General features: G+C 41.8%; 2 protein-coding genes across 8 annotated transcripts in view; both read left to right on the plus strand.

Moving 5' to 3' along the window:
• The window catches only part of LOC307217514 (fer-1-like protein 4), a 63880-nt gene extending 51074 nt beyond the window's left edge, over nt 1-12806 (plus strand). The window contains exons 41-45 of one of the 2 annotated variants that reach the window (XM_079978796.1): nt 7071-7169; nt 7534-7775; nt 9876-10165; nt 10784-10884; nt 11405-12804. In XM_079978796.1, the coding sequence (XP_079834922.1) occupies nt 7071-7169; nt 7534-7775; nt 9876-10165; nt 10784-10884; nt 11405-11585 (913 nt within the window). In that variant the 3' untranslated portion in view covers nt 11586-12804. Of the gene's footprint in view, nt 1-7070; nt 7170-7533; nt 7776-9875; nt 10166-10783; nt 10885-11404 lie in introns of both variants that reach the window. The other variant, XM_079978795.1, reaches the window with a different exon arrangement.
• A 167-nt stretch (nt 12807-12973) lies between these two features.
• Nucleotides 12974-19595, plus strand: part of LOC307217565 (arf-GAP with SH3 domain, ANK repeat and PH domain-containing protein 1-like) — a 34356-nt gene continuing 27734 nt past the window's right edge. For 2 of the 6 annotated variants that reach the window (XM_079979018.1, XM_079979019.1), the window contains exons 1-3: nt 13583-13915; nt 15670-15742; nt 18362-18507. In XM_079979018.1, the coding sequence (XP_079835144.1) occupies nt 13790-13915; nt 15670-15742; nt 18362-18507 (345 nt within the window). In that variant the 5' untranslated portion in view covers nt 13583-13789. Of the gene's footprint in view, nt 13029-13056; nt 13145-13582; nt 13916-15669; nt 15743-18361; nt 18508-19595 lie in introns of those variants that run through there. The other 4 variants (XM_079979015.1, XM_079979017.1, XM_079979016.1 and 1 more) reach the window with 4 other exon arrangements.

A 19595-nucleotide genomic window follows, 5' to 3' on the forward strand; every position in this document is an offset into this window, starting at 1 on the left:
CAACTACTATATTATTATTATTATTATTATTATTATTATTATTATTATTATTAAAATTTATATACTACCCTTCATCCGAAAATCTCAGGGCCGTTCACAAGATAAAAAATACAGAATAAAAGCACAAAGAAATAGTTAGAAGAAAGCCAAAACAACACAATAACCTTCCCTCCTACAAACACACTGTTAGATGGCATTGGTGGCACTTGGGTGCATTTCCACCAAGGAGCTGCACCACCACCAACTCAAAGTCAGCTGACAAGGCCTTTGTTTGGGCAGGTGACCTGATGCTCTTGGATGGCAGTGGGTGTTACAGCTAGTGCAGCAAAAAGGGAGGAACAGCTTGGACTCAAAATGGAGTATTTCTGCATGCACCCTTTCTCTGCAGAAGGGGAAATTACCTGGCTTTGAAAGCATTTCCTCTGCTGCAGAAACTTCACACTTTATCTAGCGATCAGCTGATTGGAAGTTACAGGGAGCCTCTCTGAAGCCACAAACCCAGCTCATTGACACTAAACCTGCTGCACAAAAAAAAAGGTTATTGTAACTGTCAACTGACTGATGGTTACAGCAACCTCTTTTGAGCTTTGATAGGTTTCACCCACCTGATGTCATTACAAGCTGGCCCACAGGGGGTGGAAGAGAGAAGGATCTGGCCTGAAACTTCCGGAGGCGGCGCGAACGGCAATGGCGGTCCTTCTTACATTGTGAGGAGGAAGCTCCGCGGAAACGGGTCGTCCGCTACGGCGAAGCGGAGACCCGCACCGAAAAACCACAGGCAGCAAGAGCCTGTGGCCGTGGGACTCGGCGGGCGCCAGAAGCGTCCCCCAAAATGGTGAAGGGACCCCGTAAGGGGTCTCTGAACGTGGAGGGGGTATCGCGGCGCTGTGAGTCGATCGCTATTCCGGTGGAGTGAAGCCGCATAGCTGCTGTCGGTGAGCGCTGACCTTTTTTCCTGGAAACATTCGATTTTGAAATGCAACAACCCGTGAGTAAGAAAAGACAGTAAGAATTGGAAATTAAATTGCTATAAATTCGGCTAAAAGCGGGAGACGCAAACAGGAAGTCCGTCTTCCGCCCCTGCTTAAGATCTAAAGCAAAGGACTTTGATCTTGGGAGCCTTTGAAGAGGCGCTTAAATCAACTATTCTGTGCATCCATTGAAGCTGCTTCTGTGTAAATTTAAGATTCAACTTTTTTAAAAGCGATTTACCTTTTATATGGACTGTGCTTTATCTCTTCTGCTGAAATTACCATTCTACTGAGAAGCCCAGTTTGCTGGACTGCCTGTTTAACAGAACTGTCAGATTGCAGAATTTGATACTTTGTGATTTGGATCTGCTACAATCTGAGTCTTTTTGGATTTGTTACTCTGAAACATCTTTTCTGGCACTTGCTAGAGACATTGTTGTGCTTTTTAAACCAACTCTGCTAACTAAGAAAAATTGAAGGTCTTTGGAAAAGTAACAGGACTTTAACAATTTTGCATTTTCCCTCAAGACTTATTTGAACGCCCTCTAGAGGATTTTGGATTTACAGTTGTACGTGACTTTACTTTTTCTTTCCTTTTCTCCTATTTGTTTGCTTACACTCTAGGCTGCTGGATTCCCATGGGAACAATTTAGTTTGACCTTGACTAGTAGACAAAACTGGAATGAGTGGTACTGGGAAAACAAGATCAGCTAAAGCGAAAGCTAGACAAACAACTTTAACTTTAACTTCACAGCCGCGCAGATCATCTGTTCCTACTGTCTTGCTGGCAGAGGAAGAAGAAATTGAGCAACCACTGTTGGAAGATATGGCTGCAGGAGGATCTGGTTCAGTACTAGAGAAATTTTTTGAAAAATTGGAAGCTTTGGATAAGAAAGCAGATGAACAGACGGCTAAGCTTGACCAAAATACAGCCAGTGTCAACAAATTAACTGAACAAGTTGCTCTGAATACACAATCGATTAGAAAATTATTTGAGGCCACTGCAGAAAATCGCAAATTGGCTGAGGAAGCTAGTCAAAAAGTTGAAGAACTACAACAAGAGGTAAAACCATTGCATAAACAGATTGGTGAACAGCAGGCGTATTTGTCTATGATTGAACTGAGGAACCGGGAAAATAATCTGAGATTGAGGTCTATACCAGAACTTGAACAAGGGAATCTAATTGAGTTCCTGACAAAAGAATTTTCCAAGTTTTGGCCTTTGGAGGAAGAAAAGGATTTTAAGATTGTGACTGCTTTTAGACTTGGAAAACTAGCAAGGAAAGACAGACCCAGAGACTGTTTGATCACTCTGAGATCCAAGGAGGAAAGAGACAAAATATTAGGCCTACACTACGGAAAGTCACTGGATATTTTGGACAAAAGGGTTGAAATTTATAAAGATATTCCGAAACAACTTTTGGACCTTAGATCCACCTATACCGAGTTAGTGAACTTGTTAAGGAGCAACTTAATTGTTTTCAGGTGGGAATTTCCCCAAGGATTATCTTTCACATTCAGAGGGAAGAAGGTTAAAATCAAAACAGCTGAGGACAAAGACAAATTTTTGAGTGCTTACGGTGAGGACCTTCAGAAAGGGATTGAAAGACCTTCAGGGTCTGGACCATCACTTCCACCTGCACCTTCAGGACCTGAAGATTTGGAGAAAAAGATTCCACCACCAGAGGGATAACAGATTTGTTCAGGATGTCTCTGCAACTTCTGAGCTGGAATATTAATGGCTGTAATTCCCCAGAAAAGAGGAGAAGAATATTTCATATTTTGAAAAAAGAACAATTGGACATTATTTGTTTACAAGAAACACATGTGACTAGGCTCCATAGAAAAGTGTTAATAAATAAAAGATTAGGCCAGGAATTTATCTCTTCGGACCGAGTCAAGAAAAGAGGAGTGGTGATATATGCAAAGGAGAGCCTGTCACCAAAATTCTTATTTAAAGATGAGCAAGGAAGAATTTTGGCAATTGAGATACAAAATCAGGGAGAAAAGTTTTTGATATTAGGAATTTATGCACCAAACAAGGGGAAATCGGAATTTTACAAGAAGCTGCATGAGATAATGCTGGACTATCTGGACTATGATAACATCATTATGATGGGCGATATGAATGGGGTGGCGTCAACAAACATGGATAAGTCTCAAAGCCAAAATGTGACAAAAGACGGCAGACTACCTAAAACTTTTTTTGAACTGACTGACAATATGGACTTGATTGACATCTGGAGGACAAAGAACCCCCTGGGAAGAGAGGGAACATTCTTTTCTGAAGCCCAACTGACATGGACAAGAATCGACCAAATATGCATAACTAGAGGTCTGGCACCTAAGACGAGAAAGGTGGAAATCTGCCCAAAGACCTGCTCCGACCATAACGCTGTAAAGATGGACATGAGACTAATTCCAATCGGCTCCTTTAGATGGAAGATGAATGACAATCTGTTTAGAGATCAGGAGATTACCCAAAAGGCCCAAAAAGTTCTGAAGGACTACTTTGAGATAAATTTGAACACCACGGTGGAAAAAAGAATCATCTGGGATGCAAGTAAGGCGGTGATGAGAGGGTTTCTGATACAACAGAACGCTGTAAAGAAAAGATCACAAAATGAGAAAAAAGATAAGATTTTGGAGAAAATTAAAGAATGTGAGAAGAAGCTAAGATCGAAACCGAAGTCAAAGGAGATTTTGAAAGAAATCAAATTTTACTAAGCACAATACTCCAAATTGATAAATCAGGAGGTGGAGTGGAAAGTTAAGTTAATGAAACAAAGATCATTCGACTCGGCAAATAAATGTGGAAAACTGCTAGCATGGCAGTTGAAAAAGAGACAAAAACTAAACACGATCACCAACTTAGAGACTGAAGGAAGAAACATTCAGAACCCTGTGGAGATAAGGAAATGCTTCCAGAGATATTTTAAACAACTATACACCCAAGGGCCGCAAAATGAGGCTGAGATAGATCAATTTTTGATAAAAAATGGGCTACCAAGGTTGTCTCAAGAAAATAGATCAATCCTGAACTGTAAAATAACATGACAAGAGATTGAAATTGCCATTCAGAATATGCAATTGGGCAAGTCCCCAGGTCCAGATGGGCTTACCTCCAAATATTATAAGGTACTGAAAGACTACCTGATATATCCACTAATGGAGGTTTGCAATGAGATTATGAAGGGGAAGAAAGCACCGGAAACGTGGAAAGAAGCCTTCATCACATTGATACCTAAATCAGAATGGGAAAAGACACAACTTAAGAATTACCGCCCCATTTCCCTTTTAAATGTGGATTACAAAATTTTTGCAGACATCTTAGCAAACAGATTTTAAAAAGTTTTAAGTGAAGTGATCCATAAAGATCAGGCAGGCTTTCTCCCAGGGAGACATTTGTTTGCCAACACAAGGAATATTATTGACATTTTGGAACTTTTGCAAACAAACATCAATACAAGAGTAGTGTTAATATTTATAGATGCGGAGAAGGCCTTTGATAATATTTATTGGAAATTTATGAGGAAAAGCCTGGAAGGGATGGGAGTGGGACGGGGATTTGAAAATGGGATAGATGCAATCTATTCAGAACAAAAGGCTAAATTGATAGTTAACAATGTGGTGACAGAAGAGTTTAAGATTGAAAAAGGAACACGACAAGGTTGCCCTATTTCCCCTCTGTTATTTATTTCGGTCCTGGAGGTGCTCTTGAATATGATTAGAGGGGACCGGTTGGTGGAAGGAATTCAGGTCGGAGCGAAACAGTACAAACTCAAGGCTTTTGCAGATGACCTAGTTTTGACTCTACAGGAGCCAGAATCTAGCACGAAAAGGGCATTACAATTGATTCAAGACTTTGGTCGGGTGGTGGGTTTTAAACTAAATAAACAAAAAACTAAGGTATTGGAAAAAAACTTGACAGCTTCAGAGTCAGAAAGGTTTCAGAAAGAGACAGAGTTAAACGTGGTTAAAAAAGTAAAATATCTAGGGGTGAACATAACAGCAAAAAAATTGAATCTATTTAAGGACAATTATGAAAAGTGCTGGTCAGAAATTAAGAGAGATTTAGAAAGTTGGTCAAGACTGAAACTTTCCTTGTTGGGCCGAATTGCTGCTATAAAAATGAATGTATTGCCAAGGATGCTGTTTCTATTTCAGACTTTACAGATTGTGGATAAAATGGAGTGTTTCGGGAGGTGGCAAAGAGATATCTCTAAATTTGTCTGGCAGGGCAAAAAGCCTAGAATTAAGTTTAAAATATTAACTGATGCTAAAGAAAGAGGGGGGTTTGCCCTGCCAGACTTAAGGTTGTACTATGAATCAGCAGCTTTTTGCTGGCTGAAAGATTGGCTGCTTCTTGAAAACACTGATGTTTTAGATTTGGAAGGATTTAATAATGCTTTTGGATGGCATGCATATTTGTGGTATGACAAGGTTAAGATTCACAAGAATTTTAAGAACCATATTGTAAGGAAAGCAGTGTTTAATGTCTGGACAAAATATAAAGACTTATTAGAAAATAAGACCCCAAGGTGGCTTTCACCTATGGAAGCTAAAGCTGTGAAAAGACCCAATATGGAGGTCAAATGGCCGAAGTATTGGGAAATATTAGAAAGAGATGGAGACAATTGGAGATTGCAGAGTATGGAGAAACTAAAAGATAAAGTGCGAGATTGGTTACATTATGCTCAGATTAAAGAGGCTTTTAAATTGGATAAAAAGTTAGGATTCCAGGTGGAAAAATCGAAACTGGAAACAGAACTGTTAGAACCTAAGACTAAGGTACTTTCAAGAATGTATAACTTGTTGCTGAGGTGGAATACACAGGATGAAACGGTTAAATCAGCTATGATAAAGTGGGCACAGGACATTGGCTATAACATCATGTTTGCTGACTGGGATGGACCACCGGTATGAAGTTTACGGCATGTAATGCCTTGAAAGAAAACATTATGAAAATGATATACAGGTGGTACATGACCCCAGTCAAGCTAGCAAAAATATATCACCTGTCAGACAATAAGTGTTGGAAATGTAAGGAAACTGAAGGAACGTTCTTTCACCTCTGGTGGACTTGCCCTAGGGTTAAGGTCTTCTGGGAAATGATATATAATGAGTTGAAAAAGGTATTTAAGTATACCTTTCCTAAGAAACCAGAGGCCTTCCTTTTGGGCATTGTTGGCCAGAGGGTGTTAAAGAATGATCGAACATTTTTTATGTATGCAACAACAGCAGCAAGGATGCTTGTAGCTAAATATTGGAAAATCCAAGATTTGCCCACGCTGGAAGAATGGCAGATGCAACTGATGGACTACATGGAGCTAGCAGAAATGACTGGCAGAATCTGAGACCTGGGAGAAGAAGCAGTGGAGGAGGATTGGAAGAAATTTAAGGACTATTTACAAAGACACTGTAAACTATATGAATATTAAGAAGGATGAGAGATTCGAAAACAACAGGGCACCATAAAGTTAGTTGAAAAGATTATGAGAATGAGTGAATTCTGTGAGAATAATAAATTTTGAATAAATACTATGTTAAAATTAGGTATTTAAGATTTAGATAAAATATTCAAAGTTAGGGACAAACTATTGAAAATGTGTATAATAAGAATGGAAACAAGGTGATAAATTGCTGGCTAAAGTTTTATTAATATGGAATGCAGGAGCGGGAGATGTGAGGAAGTCCAAAAATGAAGAAAAGTTGGTTACTACACGATGCCAAATATTATGTTTGTTCTTTTTTTATCTGTTTGTTATTTGCACATGTTGTTTTTTTCTTTCTATTGTATTTAAAAAAACAAACCCTTAATAAAAATTTATATATAAAAAAAAAGAAAAAGAGAGAAGGATCTGGCCTGCCTTCCTGATGCAGTTCCCTAACCCTGGTCTAAGGACTAAAATTACTCAGTTGCACCCAGTCTACCCTACGATCATTTGGCATGCTTCTGTTGTGGTTCACATACTGGGTAGTCTGGCCCCTCATATTGGTAAAGGGTACTCTTCGTTCTTTGTGGAAAGTTTTGTCCAGAATTTACAGATGCAGAAAATAAGTTTTGAACAGAACTTTGCATTTTCTCATTCTTTCTAGCTATGAGCTGCGTGTCATTATCTGGAACACAGACGATGTGGTCCTTGACGACGTCAATCCAATAACAGGAGAAATCTCCAGTGACATCTATGTGAAAAGGTGCTTTCACCAATAGATTCAGATAGTCCGAAATGATAAGTCCGAAATGATAAAGAAATGATAAGTATGCTTATCATTTCTTTAGAAACATGAGGATTTTCCTGATGGAATAAGCAGCCAACTGTTCTGGTTTCAGTACAGTGGGTTGCTAGTTTAGCAGGAGTTAAAACTTTTGATTAATAAGTAATATTGGGTTGTATCCAATGTAGCGCTAAGTAACTGTCCCATTTTCACCTGCACAATGGGACCCCCTCCTCCTTCTCCCACACGTACTCCCTAAATTATGGGTTTTGTGCCTTTTGTGAGGTGGGGCCAGGAACTGATGCTAAATTATTACTAGATTCTAATAAAGGTTCTTCTGCAGTTGGATCAAAGGACTGGAGAAGGACAAGCAAGAGACAGATGTTCACTTTAACTCTTTGACTGGGGAAGGCAACTTCAACTGGAGATTTGTGTTTCGCTTTGACTACCTCCCAACAGAAAAAGAGATAACTTACAAGAAGAAGGATTCCATCTTCTCTCTGGAGGAATCGGAATTTCGGGAGCCAGCTGTCCTGGTCCTTCAGGTCTGGGACTATGATAGGATTGCAGCAAATGACTTTCTAGGTATTTTAATGCTCACTGTGCCTTTTAAAGGTTTGGGGCATATATAAATGTTTTTCTTCTTCTTCTTAGTTGTTTCCAGAAGGGTGTGCAACAAATATATTGCAGGGAGTTAAAAACTGGCCCTACAAAGCTTCTGAAACTCTCCTTTTCTTTCTACTCCTCCTTCACTGCCTGCATAAAACTCATCCATTTAGAGGCTTTTTTAGCAGTGCAATTTCCTAAAACGGCTAATCTGAATCGAGGAGGCTTCCAGGGATAGGAAAAGGAGAGTGCATGTGCTCGGCAAGCACATCTTTCTATAGTCCATCTGTTTTTCACCTTCATATACAAATAATTTATATTCAGTAAAAGTAATCTAGCCCATTTGTGTCCAAATTCTCAGTACAGCTATTAAAAGCTTGTCTGCTGCATACAAACAAATGGTAAAACACCACTCAAAGCCTTTCATTCATGACTCCATATTGTTTTGATTTGGTTTCAGTTCCTATTGATTAAATTGCATGGAACTGAATCAAAACAAGATGGGATAATGGATGAAATTTTGTAAATACACTGGGGCAACAACAAGCTCTAACAAGGGAAAACTAATAGGCAGCACCATCTAGTGGTTAACCAAGGTACTGCATATTTTTGAACTTCATTCTAAATTTGTTGGGCTGAAGTTGCAAATTCTGAACAAGGTTTGCTGCCCAGATATCAGTTACATTGAATGCATGAAAGTGGACAGCAACAAAGAGATCTCAGCTGTATTTCCTACTATGCCGTCTTTTTGCATATTTCCTCTTTCTGTACATCCCACTGTTTCCTCATGTAATATGGGGATTTACAACATCCTAGTGGTAAGAAATTGCACGCTAACGACAAATTTAGGTTGAAGAAGAATGTTTTTAACCAATGAAGATGTAATGTTCTGGAATACCTGTGAGGGCAAAGAACATCACAAAGCTTGAGATGGAAGGAAAGAAGCACGTGGAGGATATCATGTAGTTTTTTCTTGATGCCTCTGTTGTGACCTGTTAGGATCATTTAAGATTTTCCCAGGTATCTTTTTGCTTAGGCGACTGTGTTCCTTCACCCCTCCCCTTTTAATATAATGTTGTGTGGTGTACAAATACACCCAGGGGGTGATTTAGTGGATGCATTTTGCAGTGGTGGATTTGGGGCTCTCAAATTTCTGTGGCGCCACATGAACCACCAGCCATTCTCGCATTCAGTTGCTAGTCTGGCTGGCTTTCTTATGTGGAGTTGTGGGGCAGCGCCATTGTGCTCTCTGTCTCCAGAAGTAAAATGTCTTGGTTGCTGAGGAAGAGTTCCTGCCCCACCCTGCCTTGGAATGCAGGCTTGCTTGAGCTTCCCTACTTTTGTGCCTTCCAGCCTCCTAACAGCTACTGTATTATAAAAGGAAGTGGAAGAGGCTGCTGATTAGTTGGTCAGTAGTTCCTGGGCTATGCCTTGAATCTGTTTTCTGACTCTTTGTTTCCTTTGCCTTGCTGTTCCCTGAATACTGCTCAGTTTTGTTTGCTCATTCCTTGCCAGATGGTCCTTAATTTTCCCCTGACACAGCTATGCTGGCTGTGTCTCAGTTGTCTACTGAGACAAACTGCTGTATTTGGGTTTGCAAATCTTTTTTCCACCCAGTCAGATTGACAATGATCTCAGGCTTCCCTACCCTGTAAGCTAGGGCTACCATACATTACTGGGATTTCAAAGGCAGAATTGATTTCTGGTGGGAGTTTCTGAAAGGTGGATGTTAGGCAAGTCAATCAAAAGACCAAAAGCTCAACAACTTTTTGCGTAACCCTACTGTAAGCACCTTTTTGCAGTGTGTTTTCTAACTACTTCTATTATGATGGAAGTTCCTGTTTTGAACCAGGGGACTGTTTGCTCCAGTCTAATGCTGTGATCTCTACAAAAATGTAGTGGCTGCCTGAATTCTGTAAATCATATGATAGCCCAATAGCTGCAAGCAAAATTCCTGCAATTCCCTATGGATGGAAATGCTGCGTTTCCTAGCCATCTGAGGGGGGGGGGCGGGATTGTCAAATCTCCCATTATAAGTGGCCTGTATATGATATTATCCCAACTTGGTTGTGTTTCAAGGAGCCATTGAGTTGAAGCTGAACGATATGGTGAGAGCCGCCAAGAGTTCAGAGCAGTGCACCATCAAGATGGCCAAGGAGAAGGCCATGCCCCGCTTCTCTATCTTCCGAAACAAACGAATGAGAGGCTGGTGGCCATTCATCAAACTCAAGGGCCAGGAAGACATTGAAAGGGAAGAGAGGGAGGCTAAGCAGAAGAAGAAGAAAAAGAAGAAGAAGAAGTGGAGGAGCTCTGTAAAACCAGAAGACGTTGAGTTTTCAGATCCTAGTGGAAATATCTTCATCCTTACAGTAAGAGAACTTCACTGAAGATGCACTTATTTTTATAATTATTTACATTTATTAGCTATTTGTTAAGCCGTTTCTCTAGGCAGCATACAACACAAATCAAATACAGTGGTACCTCAGGTTACATACGCTTCAGGTTACATACGCTTCAGGTTACAGACTCCGCTAACCCAGAAATAGTACCTCAGGTTAAGAACTTTGCTTCAGGATGAGAACAGAAATCGCATGGTGGTGGCGCAGCAGCAGAGGGGGGACCCATTAGCTAAAGTGGTACCTCAGATTAAGAACAGTTTCAGGTTAAGAATGGACCTCTGGAACAAATTAAGTACGTAACCAGAGGTACCACTGTAGTACATTGAGGGTGCAATCCACACCCACTCATTGTGGCCTGAGCTGAGTGGGACTCCCCTTCCATCAAGTCCTGCTGAGCTCCACTGGCCTCCACCTGCAGAGCGATGCCAACGTCACTCTGCTGGCCCAGAACCCCCACTCCACTGTGTGTAAGGCAGAACTGCTGCTGGCAGGATCTCCACCACTGGCCGCAAGCGGATGGGAGTCTCTGAAGCACAGCAGACTCTTGAAGTATGTCAGACATTTTGCTCACAGTGTGCTTCTCTCCAGGGAAAAGTGGAAGCAGAATTCCAGCTACTGACTGTAGAGGAGGCTGAGAATGCTCCAGTTGGTCGGGCACGGAAAGAGCCTGAACCCTTAGAGAAACCCAAGTAAGTATCTAACGATTTATATAAATGACTTTGTAAATGAGAAGACCAGGCCGGATCAGGCCGTGGTCCGTCTAATGCAGCATCCTGTTATATGGTGGTCAGGTGCCTATGGGAAGCATACAAGCCTATGGGAAGCCCCTGCTCTATACTAGGGATAGGGGAATCTGTGGACTCCAACCACCATCAGTCCAGCTGTCATGGCCATCAGCCAGAGATGATGGGAGTTGTAGTCCAGCAGCATCTGGAGGGCCATAGGCTCCCCATTCCTGCTTTGTACTGTTGTGAATTAAAGGGAATACATTAATATTGTTGGAACACACTATATAACAGGAAAGCTGATTAAATGCAAAATGACCTTTGGATTTCCAGGCTTTCAAGCATAGGTTGACTTGTCTTCACTGTGAGCATTGACCTATTATCAGCTGGGGGGGGGGCGCTAGCTATGTGCTACCAACATTAACTTTGTTGCTACACCCTTGTCCAAACCTGCATTGAGTCTTGCCCTTTCTTTTCTCCCCAGTCGCCCAAAAACATCCTTCAACTGGTTTGTGAATCCCATGAAGACGTTTGTCTTCTTCATTTGGAAGCGGTACAAGAAGTACATAATTGCACTACTTATTATTGCAATTCTGACCATATTCTTGGTTCTCATACTCTACACAATGCCGGGATACATCAGCGAGAAGATAATAAACGGCTAAAGACAGTGCTTTCTGTCCTCTTCCCCAAGTTGGGACTTGACAAAGGAAGATAACAGTGACTTTTGTGCCAAAGACATTAAGGAGCATGTGCAGCTGGCTGATTGTGCCTGGAGCACTTTGAAAATGCAACTGTCAGAGTAAGGGAAGAGACTGCCCATATTTAGGCAGTCAGGCATCCTGCTCACATCTGTGATGTGATGACAATTATCTCTGAAGCGCCTTTGGAATTATTCATTAAACGCCTTGCCTTTCATTTGCTCTTAAGATGGTATGCTTGTTCTATGACCCTGCAATTCTTTATAGCTAAAGCAATCAACTGCCACTTAAGAAGAAAATAAGAAGAGGCCACCTATAGCAATAGATATAGAAGCATGGGAACCTAGCAAAATGGAAAGGAATTTATAGTTTTATGTCACTGCTGTCTGTGTCTCCAAATCATATGAGTCTGGTATGTGGGTGTGGTTTGCTAGGAATTGCCTGACAGGTCCAATTGATACCCCTAGTGGTTCACAGTTGGTCTGTGGGTTGGCAGTTCCCCATTCCTTAATGTATTGGTTTGAGAAATGTAGATTTGCTAAATTTGCATTAAAATGCGGATCACATTTCTCATCCATCCCTACACTCTAGTGCAATAAGCAGTATACATGCCATCATGTTTGGAAGTGGGAGACAGCTGTGCTGTTTTCCATTTTTGTTAGTAGAGCAGGGCAGCTGGATCACAGGTTCATCCATCAAATGATATTTGTAAATATATAAATCACAGATTGGAGGGATAAGGAGTAGGGTTATGTTACTCCTAAGCATTGCAAGCACTGCCTAAAAGGTGCCTCTGACATTTGTGCAACCTCATTGTGTGAAGAACTATTCAGCATTATCTAGCAAAGCAATTCGATTTTCCCAGCAAGATACTGCACTTTTGGAGCAAAGAAAATGTGTTGTCTTGGCAACAGAAAACTGTCTTGGACAAAGGTAATGCCCCCCCCCCCCATATTGCCTGTAGTAGCTGAAATGCTGCTTGTGTCTTTTTACCCTGTGAAATAGTAACATGATTTTTGCTGTTCTTTAAAGATTACATGCACTTTAAAAATAAATAACACTGCCACTTTTGCAAATTACAGAGTGGTGTTTTTTTCCAGAAATGCATATTTCTACAGATGTGTTTTTTGATACAACCAGAGTGATTCACACATAGAGGCAAATTTCCAAATGCAGATCTGCTCTGCTGGGGCAATTGTGCGGGGGGGGGGGACGGACACACACACTGTGTCAGTCCAACAACCTACTTGTGCTCTTGAAAAAGTAGATTAGCCTTCTGTGACCTTGTGCCCTCTAACAATTTTGAATTAAAACTCTGATGAAGCTCTGGGATTCCTGTATCTTCTCTCTCTCTCTCTCTCTGTGTGTGTGTGTTTCTCTCCCCTGCAGGTGAAGAAGCAACTGAGGGTGAGCAGTTTTAAGCTTAAAAAGCAACTCAAGGGTTAAGCAGCCGACTAGAAATGCAATACACCTCACTATAGTGGAGAAAATTGTGACCAGGTAACCTGGTCTGTACTATTCAGGTACTAAGTGTTGATGGGTGACTTCAAGGCCTCTCCTGCTCCCCAATATTTTGATTCTTTATATTTGAAGTAGGACTGGATGGTTTAAACAGAATGTAGCTGTTCAAGTAGTAAACATAATGAATAACCCTACTCCGAGAGAGAGAGAGAGAGAGAGAGAGAGAGAGAGAGAGAGAATTACTAGGTTTCAGTGAGGATTCAGAAACAGAACAGTCAGGGGTGCCAACTTGAATAAAATATTGGGGGGAGGGGCAGGTAAGCCCCACCCCACATATTCAGTCACTAGACATGGCACACACACACACCATTTGAATCAACTTTTTTGGGTGGGAGTCCCCTCAAATATTTTATTGGGGAGGCTGAAGGGACCCCAGCCCCTAGCAGTCGGCGGCTCCCATGTTAAAGAGTATTTAACAAACTCTGAGTGTGTTTGGGGGCAGGGAAGCAGCGGCAAGAGGTCAGCTCTTTGCAACTTGTGGACATGGAGGGACAGCGGCCGATGCTCTGCCTTTCTGGTGTTTGTGGCCTTCTCAGCTACCCTTAGCTGCTTCCTCTCAATCCTGAGTTCCCCTTTTTCTGTGGCCTGGCAGTCTGACGCTTCTTCTTCTCTGGATCTGATCTGCAACGAGGCGTTAAGGAGGCAGGATGCCTGAGCTTATCTCTGTCCAGGACTTTATATCCCAGACCCAAGAGGATCTCAGCTCTCCCACCACCTCCTCCTTTTCCAGCCACATGGGCAAATGCAGGAACACGGTTTGCAGCCTAGAGGAGGTAAGAGAGGGTTCAAGGAAGGAGGTGGCAGTGGCTGGGCCGAAGCCAAAGCGGAGGGGGAGATTTTGGGATCCCATGAGGAGAGTTTGCTGCTGGGTGTTCCTCACTCTGTGCAGGGAAATAGACAAACTGAGGAGCGAATATGGATGCAGTTATTTTTATTTATTTAAGGATTTGTACCCCACATTTCCTTCAAAAGAGGAAGCTAAAAACAGCTTGCACAATGTCCATAGAGATTAACAGAGAACAACCAATTCCCATAAATGAGCTCGAAAAACCAAATAGCACAAGCTTCAGGGGAACTTTTATTCAATACAAAACTGCCCATCCAGCCAATGAAATTAACAGAAACCACTTCTTCTAAACAGGCAGTATTCACTTGCCTTCTAATGACCGAAGGACCAGATCTGGGGGAACAGATTCCATAGCTATGTTGCAGGCAAGAGCCTCTACTTGATATCTTGTCAGATTTCTCCTCACTGACAGAAGGAACCCAAAGGAAGGCCCCTTCCATGGGTACCAAAGTCACCTGGGAGAAAGCACATCCTAAGACATGCTGACGTGCCCCTTTGTCACAGTGACCTAGGACATAAAATTGCCTTTGGAATTATTCTCATCCCTATTCAGTGGCCTGGTGGCTTAAGTCCTTGTCCTCAGCAACTTTGCATTTATTAGAAGACTGGCAAGCAAGGCAATTGTATACCTAGGGCTAAAATGGGGCAAGAAAGCATGTATAGGATTGCACTGTTGGTGTTAAAAGAAATAAATGAATTGCACTGTTGTCCATGTGATCTATCTGTTTGCTTTGCTCTGATACTAACTAAACCACATTGTTCTTACCATCTATAAGGGAAGGGCTGTGGCTCAGTGGTAGAGCATGTAAAATGTCCAAGTTTCAGATCTCAGCCTCTCCAAGCAGTCCCATGTCTGAAAACCTGGAGAGCTGCCTGCCAGTCAAAGTAGACAACATTGACCTGATTTCCTATGTTCCTATAGGGCACCCTTTCAAAATGCAATCATATCTCACAGCTTTCTGTGTAGGCGTGTGGGAGCCACCACCAAACTGTCCTTTGTCTAACTTGAAACCACTTCTGCCCTTCTCACCTTCTCATTTCCTCTTATGAAATCCGTTGCATATCTGCCCTTCAGTTTCCAAATGTTGGACTCATTTGTGAAGCGAAATCCAAAGGCCAGGATGCCTGATCTAGCTTTGCATAATGCAGTTTAGCAGAACCCATAAAACAGTAAAAGAGCCTTAGGGCAGTATGTTAAGATAAAATGAAAAGCTGGAAACAGGAAACCATTTAGAAATATGAATAGTTTGAGGGCTGAAAAGAAAAGCTTGCACATCAGGAAACGGAAATGTTGCATGAACTCAGTGTGCACGAGAGGCAGGAATATCGAAAGCAGCATCCACAACTTCAAGAGAGCAGCATTAGAATGTTAAGTAATGAGGGTGAGGGGCACAAAGCTTTTGAGTTATCCAGAGTTCCTCCTCAAAACAGTGGGGGTGGGTATACAGCTGGACGTGATATAGAAGACCAACATGATTTGATTTTCAAAATAGAGGAGAGTGGTTATTACTGGTTTGTTTATCCCAGTAGCCCTTGGGGCAACTTGAATTCTGTTTTGCACCTAGAAAAATATAACCTTATCATGTATAATAATTTTTGCATATTTATAAACTTTGTTTTGCTTTGGGAGAGCAGCTTGTGCTTAGGATGTCTTTTTCTTTTTTTCTTTAATGCCTTTAGGCTTTAGATTCTGATCGAATCGTTCTGCAAAAAATGAGGAAAGCAGTGAAAGCAGAGCACACAACTGGACAAGGTCAGACTGTCATTGGGGATGTGCTATGGGCTGCCCAGCCCAGAGGCCCTGAGAATTTTCCTGTACTTTTAAGGGTTGCTTAAAAGGGCTAATTTTACCAGTGTCCACTTATCAATTCTTATAGGAAGACGATCCATCTCAGAGTCTTACAATGCAATATTATACATGTCTACTAGTCCTATTAAATCCTGTTAAATTAATAGAATGGTAATAATTACTCTTTGGCAAGTATGTATAGGATTGCAGACAGAATTTGGCAATCACAGATGTAGTTGATAGGATGAGATCTTGAAAGACACATCTTGCTTTTATGCATACACACACCTGTTTAAACAAGCATTCCCTAATCTCCTGACCAGAGCCTCCTGTTTTAATAGTTCTAATTTGTTCTTTTAATTGTTGTGTTGTTTTAATGGATTTCTTTTATTGCATGCCATCCCAGTCTCCTAGTGTTGTGAGATTCCAGGTGCTTATTCAGGGTTCGTGTTTCCTTTTGGAATGAGTCACGGTGGAGACTGTGGTGTTGTGCTTTTATGATACAGTAATACAGTATATGGTTTATTTACCCATATATACCTAAGCCTATGATGGGGGGGGGGCATTTCACAGCATCAACACCCCAAAAGGGTGTTGTTTCTCCCATAGCTGCAATCTTGGATTCAAGCAGATGACTCTCTCTCTCTCTCTCTCTCTCTCTCTCTCTCTCTCTCTCTCTTGTCTGTCTCTGTCTCTGTGCACTGCTTTGATTCTGTATCACATTACTGCTCCCACTCTCCACGCTAAACTCTGACTTCATTTGTTGAAGGAGGGGGCTCCACCCATTTGCCATCTTGTGCCCTCTTCATGGCCTGTCATCCAGGTTATCGCCTCACCAGGTGGCTAGCCTGACTATTCCAAGAATTAAAAGCCTTGATTAAATTCTAACACTTGCTGGATCCAGAGATTAGAGGAGTCTGGCACATACCTTAACACCTCAAACTTATAACAGTATTTTAGATATATGTGCTAATATTTTTGCAATTGATTTTGTAAACAACTTGCAAGCCGCTTGGGCAATTAAATGGCATACTGCATTAATATTATTGATGTGGGGGGTTCATCTGCATGATGCCTGAGTCCCTTCTAATTCCTGGGGTCATGGAACCAGCAAGGGTTAAAATATCTTGGAAGATCTCATTGTTGAACTAGTCAGGCAAGGGGTTTTTTGTGTGTGAGTTAATGGCCATAAGGATCAAGTTGCTCTGTGCCAGAGAACAAATGGGTGGGCCCCCTCCCTCACTTAATTGGTAGTTGGAAGTGCCAGGGCACTTGTGTGTGAGAGAGGAAAGCAGGCTGCAGGCAGAAGCTGGAGAGGGAGAGGCATGCTTGATTTCTGCTAGAAACCATGGCTGTGGCTATGGGAGGTTTTAATGCTGTGAACCCCCTCATTTTAGGCTCAGGTTGTACATATGTGTTACTAAACCATATATCCTAAAGACACTACAGACGGTGCTGTCCCTCATTCCAAGGAAACAGAACTCTGAGTAAGCACCACTTGGAAGTTGGGGTGGAGTGCAACATCATCATCATCATCATCATTATTATTATTATTATTGATGTGTGCACACTCAAAAACTTTACTCATAACAAGTCATATTGTGCTTAGAATACTCCATGCAGGGAGTATATTTTAAAATGTGTGATAACCACATTAAAATGATAACGAAATCTTTATAATTTGGCAACAGTGGTAGAGCACATTCCTTGCATGCGGAAGGTCCCAGGCAATGCTCCTGACTTTTCCAGATGGAGCTAGAAAAGACTCTTGCCTGGAACTCTGGAAAGTCACTGCCAGGCAGCATAGGCAAGACAGACCAATGATCAGAACTCTGTACAGTGGTACCTCGGTTTACGAACTTAATCCGTTCCGGAAGTCCATTCTTAAACTGAAACCATTCTAAAACCGAGGCGCACTTTCCCTAATGAGGCCTCCCGTCGCCAGTGCCCTTCCACCGTTCAGATTCTGTTCTTAGACTGAGGTAAAGTTTGCAAACCGGAACACTATTTCCGGTTTTGCGGAGTTTGTAAACCAAATTGTTCTTAAACCGGGCTGTTCTTAAACCGAGGTACTACTGTATCAGTAGTTCCCCATGTTCCTCACTTCCCTGAGCAATGTGAAATCCAGGGGTGGCATCTTTACAACAGCTGTTTAAAATAATACAAGTAGAGTTCCATGGAAACAAATGGATTCCTAAAAACAGGTTGCAGAATTGCTGGTCCTGCAGTTGGGTCAGGTTCCCAAAGGCATCAGCTGCACAATGGCAAAATCCTTCATCGTATTGGCAGCTCTCTCCATCTGCCCCTCTCCTCCATTTGACTCTACCCAGATTGTACCTTTCTTTTGCCACGTACAAACAAATTGTAGTTAATAGCTGCCATTAAGAAAACATCGCTCCATAATTTGTTGATTATTAGCAAGAAAGCAACTCAACAAAGCATAACCACTTGACTTACTCCTGAATTACTGTGTCAGGGCTTTCATTGCTAATTCAGTCAAACAGGTTTTATCATTTTAGGGAATTTTGTTTGTTTGTTTCAGAAAGGCGTACATGAATGTTCAAACAAATTTTGCTTCTGCAGATCTCATTAACCACTTAGAAGCTCACATTATTACCCAGGAGAGGTTTTCAGGGAACTATCACAACAACAGTGATGAGAAGCTAGCTGAAGCCTTCATCACCTTTGCTTCATTCTCACGGGAGCTGCTAGATGCTGTCAAGAGCCTGGTATGAAACTGTTCTCCGCACCCACAGATTTGTCTGAAAAACAGAAGCATGATGACAGGGGCATGGTCAATGGTGTCAGTCTTCCCTTCCAGGCCCTAAGGAGAAGAGCAAAGGCCATGGGAGAATCTCAAAAGGCTACCTTGCCTTTACTTACTGAAATTAGGGCTTGCAAATAAGCCTACAGTTTGATCCCTCCTTTCCCATTCCTTTTTGACAAGCTAAAACAATAATGCAATTATTTTTTGTTTTATTTGTTCTACTTTATTTTAAACGTTTCCATCCCCACCTTTCAATTAAAACTTGGATCTCCAAAGGGGGCTTACAATAAAAATCATAAATGCAACACACATTTCTAAAGCACAAAATGCTCAAGGACCTCCAGGATGTCCACTGTGAGAAATGGGCCACTGGGTTGATCCAGCAGATTCCAGCAGGTGCCTGGACTAGGTGGCATTATAAGCCACATAATACTGGTGTTTTGCTATATCAAATAGACTGGTGTTAATGCCTCTCATGCAAAAGGCCTTCTGGTTTTCCTTTACTGAAATTGGTTTGGCATCTCTGAGAAAAGACATTGCCTCTGAGGAGATCTGTAAAGTTTCGGACTGGACTACAGAGATGCTTTAGGACAGGGGTGTCAAACTCAAATTCATCGGGGGCCGCGCCACCGCTAGAGGGCAGACGTTCTCTGGTTTGTAGGCTGCCGCACATGCGCTGAAGAGGCCGCTTTCTTGTGTCAAAAAAAAGAGCGAGAATAAAAGGTGAAGGCTGGCAGCCGGTGGCGGTTACACGGGCCACATGACGAGGTCTGGCGGGCCGGATTCGGCCCGTGGGCCTTGTGTTTGACACCCGTACTTTAGGAGTTTGGGATAATACTCAAAGGACTGAGATTGCCTGCTTGTTGCACTTGTTTTTGCATTCCCATAGTGCGAGTTGGATCTGTATGTTTTTATTTAGGTTGTTACAAGCAAACAAAGCCCTAAATCTGCAGTATTGTATTCTCTAAATGAAAATGATGTCTGAGATTATCATCTATTGCTGGAGAGCACTCAATAATATGAAGAAGCCATTAGTGCTAGCTACATATT

This window comes from Podarcis cretensis (assembly GCF_951804945.1).
Source record: "Podarcis cretensis genome assembly, chromosome: 6".
Classification (NCBI taxonomy): Eukaryota; Metazoa; Chordata; class Lepidosauria; order Squamata; family Lacertidae; genus Podarcis; species Podarcis cretensis.